Genomic DNA, 11,903 nt, shown 5'->3' on the forward strand with positions numbered 1-11,903 from the left:
CAGATTAAAGTTTGTCCAATATGTAATTTTTTAATGTCGTCTCAACTAAACTCACCTTTGTCAAATTTTTATTGCAATACAAGAGCAATGTCGAACATTTCCCCTAAATCCTACAAGGCCCGAATGGCGGTTCACGTCTCGCCCCTTGCTCAGCGTCTATTCAAAATCATGCTCGAAAAAAAGACGAATCTCTGCGTGTCTCTCGACGTATACACCAAAGAAGAACTTCTCACTCTTGCAGACACTCTCGGTCCCTATGTCTGCGTCTTTAAGACTCATGTTGACATTATCGATGATTTCACTTATGAATCTGTTGTTGAGCCGCTTGTTGAGCTGTCCAAGAAACATAATTTTCTCATCTTCGAGGATCGCAAGTTCGCTGATATCGGATCGACTGTAAAGTCGCAGTACACCTCCGGCATTTACAAAATCGTGCGCTGGGCTCACATCACCAACGCCCATGCTCTTCCTGGCCCAGGAATTATTGACGGTTTATTTTCCGGTACAAAGGAGGTTTCCGACGAGCGTGGTCTGCTTTTACTCGCCGAAATGTCTTCTAAGGGATCTCTTGCTACGGGAGAGTACACCGACAAAACAGTCGATCTGGCGCGAGTCAATAAGGAATTCACTATTGGGTTTATTGCTCAAAACCGACTTGGCGAGCCTGATGAAGATTTCATCATTATGACTCCCGGTGTTGGTCTAGATGCCAAGAGTGACGGCCTTGGACAGCAGTACCGCACTGTTGACGAGGCTGTCAGCGGAGGTTCTGATATCGTCATTGTTGGACGTGGAATTATTGGAAAAGGTAGAGATCCCATTGCTGAGGCTAAGAGATACCGTGATGCTGGATGGAGTTCTTATCTAGCTCGTTTGAAGTAGGATTCTTATGATGAGCTTGAGGCTTGAGCGTTTGTATTTGTAGACTTGTCTTTGGATTAGATTTTAGCGTTAGTGATGTGGAAATATTTCAATATGTGAGTTGTAAATAAAAACGAGGCAAATCGTTTCGTTGAGTAATAGTTGTCCAAAGTTCACAAAAGTTATATTCATTTTTTTTTTGAAGTAGACTACTTCCAGGCGTTCTGTTCTGTATCATAAAATGTGTTTCTTTTGATGTCTTCTGTTTGCCATTTTTGTTATCTAATTACTTTTATCATGTGAATAAAGAAAAAAACTCCATATTTTGTTATTCTATTTCTACTTTTGCTCGTTCGCCCTCCGCAGGTTGCCAATATAATTAATCGCGCTACCAGCCTTGAAAAAGTCGATCTGATCCTTACTCATCGTATGCTTGGCTTTGAAAATGTGCTCAGTACCGTCGCGACTAGTAGCCTTCATAGTAATAAATCCTGGGCCAGCGCCTTCGTTTTCGAGCATTTGCAATAGATCCAAAGTCTCAAGCGTATCACAGCTCTTGATCTTGTCATAATCTGACTCATCAGCAAATGTTAGGGGCAAGACTCCCTGCTTCTTCAGATTCGTCTCGTGAATGCGTGCAAAGCTCTTGCATAAGATCATGCGTCCGTTGAGGAACCGGGGACTTAAAGCAGCATGCTCACGCGCACTACCTTCTCCATAATTGTGCTCAGCAAGAACAACCCATGGTCTGCCTTCATCTTTCCATTTGATCATAAGCTCTGGAATACCATATCCGGTTCCATCAAAATCATAGGCCTTGTTAACTTCTTCTGTTTCTTCGTTCATCGCGCCGATAAGAGTGTTGTTGGAAATGTTCTCCAAATGCCCCTTGTATTTTAACCATGCGCCTGCAGCTGATATATGGTCGGTTGTACACTTCCCCTTGACCTTCATCAACACGCTTAACTTCATCTCCTTGCCATCAAAAGGCTCGAACGGTTCCAAAAGAGCTAAACGGTCCGATGTAGGCGAAACAGCGACCTCAGTCGAAAGAATCGGGGCTGGGTCAATTTCAGGAAGGTAATTCAAGTCTCCTTGCTTAAATCCATTAGTAGGCAACTCATCGCCATGAGGAGGCGCAAACAAAAACTCGTTTCCATTGGCATCAATCAACTTGTCAGTGATTGGGTTAAACCCCATATCTCCCGAATAAATCATTGCAGTGACAATTTCAGGACTAGTTAAGAAATTCATAGTGTCGGGATTACCATCGTTTCGAGCTCGGAAGTTACGATTAAAACTAGTCATAATGGCATTCGCCTCGCCCTTGGTCACGTCGTCGCGCGCCCACTGGCCAATGCAAGGACCACAGGCATTAGCGAGTACTTTAGCACCTGCTCCAAGGAAAATGTCTGTGAAACCATCGTTTTCGATAGTGGCGCGAATTTGCTCGCTACCCGGGGTGATGAAGAAGGGAACCTTGGGCTTCACTCCTCTCTCCTTGGCTTGCTGCACAATCGAGGCTACTCGAGACATGTCTTGATATGACGAGTTTGTGCAACTTCCAATAAGACCAGCAGATAACTTCTCAGGCCACTTGTTCTCTTTGACAGTCTCACCGAACCGACTAAGCGGAGTGCTGAGGTCTGGAGTAAAAGGACCGTTGATATGGGGCTCGAGGGTCGACAGATCGATTTCAACAATACTGTCGTATTCTGATCCTTCATCAGCCTTCAGAAAACCATGCAAGTTGTTAACCGCAGTGGCGGCCTTAGCAATTGGCTCGCGACGGGTAGCAACAAGGTATCGCTTCATTGAGTCAGTGTATGGGAACGTTGATGTAGTGGCGCCTACTTCAGCTCCCATGTTGCAGATCGTAGCCATACCGGTACAGGAAAGAGCTTCAACACCCTCACCAAAGTACTCAATAATGAATCCCGTTCCACCCTATAAGTTCAAATTAGAATATAGTATATAATAGTCAAACAATGCTGCAAATACATACACGAACAGTAAGCAGACCAGCGAGATGGGTAATAACATCCTTAGGCGTTGACCAGCCACTCAATTTTCCCGTCAACTTGACACCCATGATTTTGGGAGCCTTGAGCTCCCAAGGAGTACCAGTCAGAGCATCGACAGCATCAGCACCACCGACGCCGATGGCAATTGCACCGAGACCACCTGCGTTAGGAGTATGACTGTCAGTACCCAGCATCATTAATCCTGGAACCGAGAAGTTCTCCAGGACAATCTGATGAATGATGCCCGAACCAGGTCCCCAAAACTGGATTCCATACTTCAAGGCACAGCTTTGGAGGAAATCAAAGACTTCTTTGTTTGTAGCGATAGAGGCCTTGAGATCTGACTCGGCACCGTCGTGTCCGACAATAAGATGGTCACAGTGAATAGAAGCAGGAACAGCGGTATTGCTCATACCGCACGTCATGAACTGCAACAAAGCCATTTGCGCACTCGCGTCCTGCATCGCGACACGGTCAGGATTTAGCTTAAGATAGACTTCTCCGCGAATGTTTCCATTCTTGCCGGCAAACGCCTCCTCAGGGTCAACGACATGCGAATACAGAATCTTCTCAGCAAGAGTGAACGGCCGATCGAGGATCTTGCGAGCCTGCTCGAGACGCGCGAGAAGAGCCGCGTATGGAGGAGTACGGGTCTTGAACTCGGGGGGAACAGAGAGGTCGATGGGTTCGGACGAGAGCGTTGCCAGTCCGCGCGAACCAAGACGAGCGCACCAGGCCGGGTGTCGCCCCAGCACCACCTTACTGGTTGATATACTCCGAGTATAGAGAGCCATCGAGAAGCGGGCAGGAGTGTTTTGGTGGGGAAGAAGATGAGTGCGAAAAGCCAAAAATTTTTGACTATGAAAAATGACTTCACGTGACGCATTTTTTCATATTTTCGGTTCAAGGTCAGGGGCTCAGTCCTGAATTATCGGCGCTGTTATTGGCTGATGGACTCATCCGCAATGAGAATATGCGTAATTTGAGTATTATTTAATTAGATTTTTTTACAATTATTAAACTAACTATATAAATATTACTCAATTGAGCAAATTCAGAAAAAAGGCAGCCCGACTGAGCTATACGAGATCACCTAACCCCAAGGGCTTGGCTTCCTGACTAGACGGTCTATCGTGAACTTCCTCACCCATAGCAAACAAAACTTATTTCAAACTGTCCTTGCGGGCGCTATCTAGAAAGACTACTGACTGCCGTCGCATGTTCAGTGTTCAGCATTGCTTTAGATTTTGGGCTGCGAAGCAATCGTTCATCTCAGTGAGACCATCGCTATTTTGTTATCGAAACTTCGTCATGGCCGAGCAAATATCTGAAGAATGCAGATACATTGACATCGGTGCGCTATCCAAACCGACAGATTTAAGTTATACTACTAACGTGTGATAGGTGCCAATCTGACTGATCCAATGTTTAAAGGATTCTATCACGGCAAGCAGAGTCATGAAGGTAGTCTCCTTGGTTAATTACGCTATAATTATGATACTGAAATAGTAGAATACTAGAGGATTTTGACGAGGTTTTACAACGGGCAGTAAATCAGGGAGTTAAAAAAATGCTTGTGACGGGATCAAATCTGGATGAGTCAAGGCTTGCCATCAAACTTGCTGAGGAGCATAGTGCGTCTGACATTCTCTTCCGTTGTAATATTTATACTTACAATTTATGATCTAGAGTCCTTGCTATATGCTACAGTTGGTGTTCATCCATGTCATGCTCTTGATGTTGAAAATTTCCCTGATCCAGAGCAGTACATGACCGAAATAGAAGAACTAGCAAAGGATGCAAAAGCGGCAGGAACTGTAAAAGCGTTCGGGGAGATTGGGTAATTATACACCAGCGTCAGCTCTCATACTAAATATTGACCAGCAAAACTTTCAGATTGGATTACGCACGATTACACTATGCTCCGGCAGATATACAACGAAAATACTTTATCCGACAACTTGATATCGCCGAGAAGCTTCATTTACCTCTCTTTTTACATATGCGCGACTGCTTTGACGACTTCAGAAACATTCTAATCCCGCGTCTGCCAAATCTTCCTAAAGGAGGAGTAGTGCACTCATTTACTGGAACGATGCAAGAAATGCATTCTTTGGTGTCTTACGGGTTTAGTATAGGTATCAATGGTTGCTCGCTTAAAACTGAGGAGGGATTGCAGGTTGTGAAAAGCATCCCATTGGACAGAATCATGTTGGAAACTGATGCTCCATGGTGTGAAATACGTCCATCTCATGCTTCGAGTAAATATCTTGATAAGACTGATTCAGCAGTTGAATCTGTAAAGAAGGAAAAGTTCGTTAAAGGCAAGATGGTCCGAGGACGCTGCGAGCCGTGTGCTATTTCTCAGGTTGCTAGGGTAGTTGCACAGCTGAAGGATATGGAAGTTACAGAACTTTGTGAGATTGCATGGAGGAATAGTATTCAAATGTTTAGTTTTGATGAGTAAATATCTAATGGATTCAAAACTACATAATTTTGTTGGTGAATTGCCTTTCCGTATGCGGCTGATTCAGCCGCAATCACTGAGGCTCGTCCCGAAACGTATCTGGCGGCTGTGACTATCTAAGAACACTAGTTTCCGCTGTCACTTTACTTGTCAGAGATATCCCTAGCCATAGCTCAGTGATGTTGTCTATATAACCAGACAAATCATATCAGAGTTTCTACACTGCTGCTCAGCGTGCTCAGTTATCTATACCTATCTATCTCTTCATCGCGTATATCTGAAACAGCGCGCTTGATTCTTCACAATGGCTCCTCGCAAACTGATTGTCGATTGTGATCCTGGGGTATTTATATCACTCGCCTCTTCTACTATTATTCAGACACTGACGGAAAACTGTTAATCTAGATTGATGACACTCTTGCATTGCTTTTTGCCCTCAACTCGCCTTCCTGTGAAATCGTATTAATCTCTCTCTGCTTCGGGAACGTACCGGTAACAACCTCGATCCGCAACGTCCTTTCAATCTTCCAAGTCCTTGAGTCAGAACGTGTATATCGTGAATCTCATAACATTCCGCAGCTGGACTATCACAAACGCGAAAACTCTCCCGACAAATGGCCAACGGTAGCACTAGGCTCGAGCGAGCCTGTCTCCGCGCGACGAACTACCGGCGCAGAGTTTTTCCACGGTGTAGATGGACTAGGCGGTGTTCATGAAAAAGCACCTCAATTCTCACCTCATGAATCGTTTATTCTTCCATTTGTTGAGGAAGATACGTTGCCTGCTGATAAGCGAATAACGCGGCAACAACTTATCGCCGACGCAAAGGGATACAAGCCATGCACCTCGCCATCCTGGCGCGAGATTCTGCGCGTCCTACGTGAGGAGCCGGCTGATACGGTAACATTGGTCACTTTGGCGCCACTTTCTAACATTGCTCGTGCAGCAATGGAAGACCCGGTGACGTTCTCAAAAGTTCATGAGATTGTTTGCATGGGCGGTAACATCGATCATCCTGGCAACATGAGCCCATTTGCGGAATACAATTTTTACGCAGATGTAGACGCCGCAGCTATTGTTTTGGCAACAACATCTCCCAACCCAGGAAGTACACTGCCACCATCCGCCAGCGCTTTCGCATCCGCGTTCTCTTCGCCAAAATATAAGCCAACTACGATGTATATCTTCCCTCTCGACATCACCTCACAACACCGCCTTCGAAAAAAATGGTTTGTTGACCGCTGCGAGTTCTGGCTTAATAGAGTAGACACAAAAACCCGTGATCTCAAGCACTCCAGAGAATCACCGCTAGTTCTATGGTTGAGTATTTGGTTAGGCGGCGCCTTTGGCAACATGGACGAAATCGTCGACTTTGAGAAACAGCACTACACGCCTTCTCAAGTTGACATTGAAGATGGCGTCAGTGGCTCATACATTGAAATGCACGATCCACTAACCATGTTCTACGCCGTCATTGACGAAACAGATCGGGAGCTGCTCTTCAAAATGCATAAAGACTATGATATTAGACTCGAGACAGTCGGGCAATTTACATGGGGAATGTGTGCCGTCGATCGTAGAAATATGCCAAAACGCACAGCAAATGATCCCGCTCCAAGAGATGTTGGTGATTGGTTATCTCTTGAAAAGGGCAATCGAGTGAATCTAGCGGTGGAGGGTCCCGGATCGAAGAAGTTTGCGGCAAGGCTTTTAGGTGCTATTTTATCTGGATTCGAGTAGACTGCAATTGTGTTGGCCGTATAACTGAACCTATTTTAACAACTTAAGAAAAAGAAAATAGAAAAGATAACTATACTACGCGATCTGAAAAAAATAGCAAGTACAAGGACCTCCAACATGAATCGAGAAACGCAAATTATTAATTCTCTCACGCTAAGAAAAATAACAAACATCTTAATATCCCAGCGTTTATAAACAAATTCAAAACAAGCGAAAATAGCATCAACATAAAAGAAAATCTCAAAAGACGAGGTTAAAAAAAGTATGACAAAGAAGAAATAAATAAACATTGCTATAACTACAGACTGTTTTTACATTTTCAACAGTCGGGCTTGTTTGTCGACTAGATTTTTTTTCATCTGCTCGCATGCCAAAGGCCAAATACAATATACAAATTTCAATCTGTATCCCCTTCTACATACACTGCAGATTATTATCCGCATATCATCTCTCTTCGTCTTTGTCTTCTATTGCTTCAGTTTCGCCTTCGGCATCACCGCCATCACTTGGTTCTGACAATTCATCTAAATCTTCAATTCGATTAACTGAATCGTCATCGTCTTCATTTTCTTCCTGTTCAGAATCTTCAATGCTGTATTCCGCATTTGCTCGGCGAATTATGGCACGACCTACATCAAGTACTCTCGTTAAAAAAACATGATTCTCATAAAAAAGAACAGGAAAATATAATTACCATCTCCGAGAACAATGATACCGTTTTCACCGGTTTGTAGGCCGCTGAGAAATTGCTGCGCCGGATCTAAAGATTCACGTTGTGATCTACCAGTAAAAGCAGGAGGACCCTTAATCACAGCTATACCATCCTCGTCAACAACAGCTAATCTTCCCAAAAGCTAAGCCGATATATACGCACCAAGTTCCTTATCACCAACAGCTCCGTCTCCATTGGCTACACGAGTCGCTATCAAATCATACCACTCTTCTGTAGTTTTGCCATTCAAAAGTCCAACGATTGTGACCGTCATGTTGTCGCATCCGATTCCAACGCCGTCACTACTTGACGCCAGACAGTTATCCATTAGATTCTCACAGATTAATTGTAGCTCTTGCTTTTCTGCAATTCCTCTTCGAACGAATTCAACTACTTGTTGCGATGTCAGACAGTCCCAAATACCGTCACAGGCAAGAACGACGAATTCGTCATCTTCGCTGAAATCGTGCTCCATTACGTCAGGGAAAGCTATAAAGAGCAAATCAGCTCTGCGTCCACCAAGAAATTTACAAATAGGGTGTTTTTATTACCAGTAACGACTTGCTCCTCGGGAGGGAGATCGGGGCTCTTCTTGAAATCAAAATCTCCAATTGCTCTTGACAAGGCCAGATTTCCTAGACATCATTAAACTTCATCCTAACCATGGCCTGACTGAATACAACATTTAACTCACCGTTTACACGACCGGCGTCAATAAATCCTCCTGCAGCTACAATTCGAGCTTTCTCGCCTTCATTCTGAGGCTTATGATCGTATGACAAAGGTTTAGCATGACCTTTGACTCCTAGCACGGTTCTCGAGTCTCCAGCATTTGCCTACACAAAAAGATCAGCCAGGAGAACTTGATAATAATCTCAAATATACCCACCACAAATATTTTGCTGTCCGTAAGAAGAGCGGTGGTTGCAGTACAACCAGACGGATCATTTCCAAAATTCACATCTACTGATAATTTTAGCATAAACATTCGTCGGCACAAGATCGCACAAATATATACCTTGCAAAATTGCTCTATCCGTACTCAGAAATCCGTCTTTCAAAGCTTGTTCATAATCCCCCTTTTCAAATGCTGCCTGGCGAGCGACGATATTATGAAGATTTTGTCCAGCAAAGATCGCCGCTTTCGAACCGCCATGGCCATCATAGACTGCAAAAAAACTGACCTTATCATCAGGCGCAGATTTGCCATCTTCTCTTTTCAAATCAAGAACTGCAGTATGCGCATCTTCCATTGAGATTCGCCAACCCTGCATACTTGATGTACCGTAGATCAATCGACACTCATCGCACCCCTTTTCAGAGGTCTATTAATTCATACCAGTTAGCACAACTTTGAAATATCCTCTAATATATAAAGTGCTTAATAAACAAAAGGAAATTTTACTTTGTCGACGATTGGTTCAGACAGTAACTGACCCATCTAGAACTGTTATGAACTGGTATAGGAGCTTTAAAGTACACCTTTATTCGTCTTCGATTCTAATTTTTCGGGAAAAGAACAACCGTACTATAAGATCGTATCTCAAAATAGCTGCAATTATAGAGAAACTATAGTAGAAAGTCAGTTCGGTTCAAAAGAGATTTTTCAGAAAAGCGAAATCAGCGACCCCGCATCCCCTCTTCTCAAACCTCCACCATTACTTTCAACAAGACAAACTATCAAACAGACATACCAAGAAACAGTAAATGCAAAATAATTAAATCACAAGCGTTCGAATAGTGATTAGGTGTCTAAAAAAAAATCCAAGGATAGAAGTGAGCACGGCAAGAGGAGAGATGTGCACTATCTAGCAGCTGATCGGAAGATTTGAATCTTTGCTGCGCGCGTTCGTTCAACCGATGAGAAAGGAACACGTAAAATATGAAACCGACCAAGATTTAAAAATCAGCAGTATTTCATATACAGGACTATGGGAAATTATCACAGATACGGACTGCAAGAGACAGGATAAAATTCGAGAAGTGGGAAAGAGGATACTATTGCAGCGCGTGTCGTTGTCGTATGCAGAGCCTGAACCAGCGGCCGCGCCTCGATCCCCAGCTTTGTGCGAGTCACGTGGACTGTACGTCATAGCAGTTCTTGTTCCTCGACAAAGATCAGATTGGAGCAGTTCTTGGTCGATCTGGTTGGAAATAGATAATAGAATGAGATGGAGAATGCTCTTGAGAAATTGTGCCTTGATAAGCACAAAGAGAGCTACGTCATTTGGCATCGAACCTCTTTTGAGATCTGCGACCTGCTTTTCTCATTCAGCTTCTTTATTTGCAAATACGTACCAGGAACTAGAAGATACTTGAAAACATTATAGCCAAAGCCAATACGCTGTAAATTATGACTTGATAAATACACAAAAGCAACACCTTAGCCAATATTTCCCTCAGAGAAACGACGAGTCAGAGTCAACAACTACACTCTCAACTTCCAAGTCCCACTGATCGACTTCTTTAAATTTCGCTCGCAGTTGCTCATTTTCCCGTTCCCGTAAAGCATCCGAGCCATCCTCCTGCTCTCCATCATCATTATCATCGATATCTGAGTCATCGGCATGGTTTATATCAATAGCAAGATGAGAGGCTTGCTTTGATTCAGTTCGCTTCTTCAACTTAGTGGCTGCCTTCAAGTTCTCTTTCCCTATCTCACGACGAGGTCCTTTACTACTCCTCTTATTCTTTGCCTGTTTCGCACCTCGATTAGTAATCTCATCATCGTCACTCTCAAATTCATCCCGGTCGGCGTCGTCACTAGCTGCCCCAAAACTTCGTGTCCTAGTCCGTTCTCTTCCAGCAGGTCTTCGAGGTAGCAAAGCAGACAGCTGCGCAGTAGTCACTTGCATACCCTTTGGCTTGCGCGATGCCCGTCGTTGTTTCAAAGGTGAATTAATATCAGTTACTGCTAGCGGCGAGGATATTTGCTTATCGTCGTCGTCGGTCATGTACACGCGGGATGGCGACGGTGTTGGCCCTCTTAACTCGGAAAGTGGAGACGAAAGTAGTGTATCATCTAGTGCCTGGCCTCGAGAAGTGTTGTTAGATGTCGCGGGAGATGAAGGCTCGGATGGCGACATTGATTGCTCCCGCACGATACGAATGCCGCGGATCTTACTGAATCCAAAAATATCCGATGATTCAGATGATGGTGTAGATCTATTATCATTGTCTAGATCCTCTTCCTCAATATTGTGTCCAGTAGTCGTCGTTGAAAAAATATCATTTGCCGTCTTCTTTTCGACTTCGACGAGGGATGTTCGTACTTTGTTGGCGCTAGATAGTCGTCTACTAGATCTAATCGATGAAATGTTGCCCAGCAATTCGCTACGCGGGTCACTCTCTGCCCTAGGAGTAGACGACAATGGAGGAGCAGAAGTACTGTTTGCACTAGCTGGATCAGCTACTTTTCCTGCTTCTTTGCCCTGTGTGTCTGCTTGAGAAACCTCGTCGATTTGTTGTGCCTCGACCTGTTGCGCCTCTTCAACATCGGCAACCACTGTCTGTGCAGCACTATGTCTCGTCCGTCGACGCGGTAACTGCACTTTTGCAATTTCTTTAGTAAAGTGTGACGACTCTAGAGGCTGTATATCTGGAGTTGAAGGACGCTGCACAATGTCAGCGACAGAGGACGCCGCCACACGCTTGATAATTCTTCGACGGCGAGGCGCACGAGGCATTCTGAAACTTTGATAAAGTAAAAAAAACTAACAGCTAAATTGTCTAGATGTTTATAGGAACAAGGTATCGTGACCGAAATCTATCAAACTGTGCTAGAGTATATATAAGTTGCTTATATACAAAAATGTCTGCGGTTTGCGATTGTTATGATTCAAATCTTGGTTTAGGGTATTGACAAAAGACGCGTAATCACGTGCTGTTATGCAAACGACTACGTCATCGAGCTTTGTATTGCGAGCACAAAAGCGCAAAGCACGGAGCCGGCTGCTAGCAGTGAATTAAAGAATAACTGAATATTATAAATTACTGCTAGAAGTAATCTTTTTAAATGCAGCAGCACAAAGTTGTGCGGAGAGCAAGGAAGAGGGATTTCGGTTATTGACGGACGACTGAATTAAATTAAGTGACGGAT

General features: G+C 44.0%; 6 protein-coding genes across 6 annotated transcripts; 3 read left to right on the top strand and 3 right to left on the bottom strand.

Annotated features, from left to right (window-relative positions):
* The first annotated feature begins 63 nt into the window (after positions 1-63).
* V2V93DRAFT_375375 (Orotidine 5'-phosphate decarboxylase domain-containing protein) lies at positions 64-1,184 on the top strand. The gene has a single exon (XM_066911483.1). It carries the CDS (start codon positions 88-90, stop codon positions 880-882), a length of 795 nt encoding a protein of 264 aa, XP_066763458.1. The 5' UTR covers positions 64-87; the 3' UTR covers positions 883-1,184.
* On the bottom strand, positions 1,026-3,712 carry V2V93DRAFT_375377 (aconitase family-domain-containing protein). The gene is made up of 2 exons (XM_066911484.1): positions 2,867-3,712; positions 1,026-2,808 (listed from the first exon to the last, which is right to left on the bottom strand). Exons 1-2 carry the CDS (start codon positions 3,677-3,679, stop codon positions 1,201-1,203), a joined length of 2,421 nt encoding a protein of 806 aa, XP_066763459.1. The 5' UTR covers positions 3,680-3,712; the 3' UTR covers positions 1,026-1,200.
* Positions 3,713-3,824: 112 nt separating this feature from the next.
* V2V93DRAFT_375378 (uncharacterized protein) lies at positions 3,825-5,379 on the top strand. Its single transcript, XM_066911485.1, has 5 exons — positions 3,825-4,239; positions 4,290-4,349; positions 4,406-4,519; positions 4,575-4,725; positions 4,782-5,379. Exons 1-5 carry the CDS (start codon positions 4,104-4,106, stop codon positions 5,350-5,352), a joined length of 1,032 nt encoding a protein of 343 aa, XP_066763460.1. The 5' UTR covers positions 3,825-4,103; the 3' UTR covers positions 5,353-5,379.
* Positions 5,380-5,381: 2 nt separating this feature from the next.
* On the top strand, positions 5,382-7,259 carry V2V93DRAFT_350615 (Inosine/uridine-preferring nucleoside hydrolase domain-containing protein). Its single transcript, XM_066907969.1, has 2 exons — positions 5,382-5,695; positions 5,758-7,259. Exons 1-2 carry the CDS (start codon positions 5,657-5,659, stop codon positions 7,090-7,092), a joined length of 1,374 nt encoding a protein of 457 aa, XP_066763461.1. The 5' UTR covers positions 5,382-5,656; the 3' UTR covers positions 7,093-7,259.
* A 687-nt stretch (positions 7,260-7,946) lies between these two features.
* On the bottom strand, positions 7,947-9,245 carry V2V93DRAFT_328687 (phosphatase 2C-domain-containing protein; the record flags this gene model as incomplete). Its single annotated transcript, XM_066907603.1, has 6 exons — positions 7,947-8,293; positions 8,356-8,439; positions 8,499-8,640; positions 8,694-8,770; positions 8,823-9,129; positions 9,210-9,245. The coding sequence occupies 6 exons, from the start codon at positions 9,243-9,245 to the stop codon at positions 7,947-7,949; spliced, it is 993 nt and encodes a 330-aa protein (XP_066763462.1).
* Positions 9,246-9,963: 718 nt separating this feature from the next.
* On the bottom strand, positions 9,964-11,798 carry V2V93DRAFT_375389 (uncharacterized protein). Its single transcript, XM_066911486.1, has one exon. It carries the CDS (start codon positions 11,488-11,490, stop codon positions 10,204-10,206), a length of 1,287 nt encoding a protein of 428 aa, XP_066763463.1. The 5' UTR covers positions 11,491-11,798; the 3' UTR covers positions 9,964-10,203.
* Positions 11,799-11,903: the final 105 nt, after the last annotated feature.

Source organism: Kockiozyma suomiensis (assembly GCF_038497685.1).
Source record: "Kockiozyma suomiensis strain NRRL Y-17356 unplaced genomic scaffold V2V93scaffold_16, whole genome shotgun sequence".
In the NCBI taxonomy this organism is placed as follows: Eukaryota; Fungi; Ascomycota; class Lipomycetes; order Lipomycetales; family Lipomycetaceae; genus Kockiozyma; species Kockiozyma suomiensis.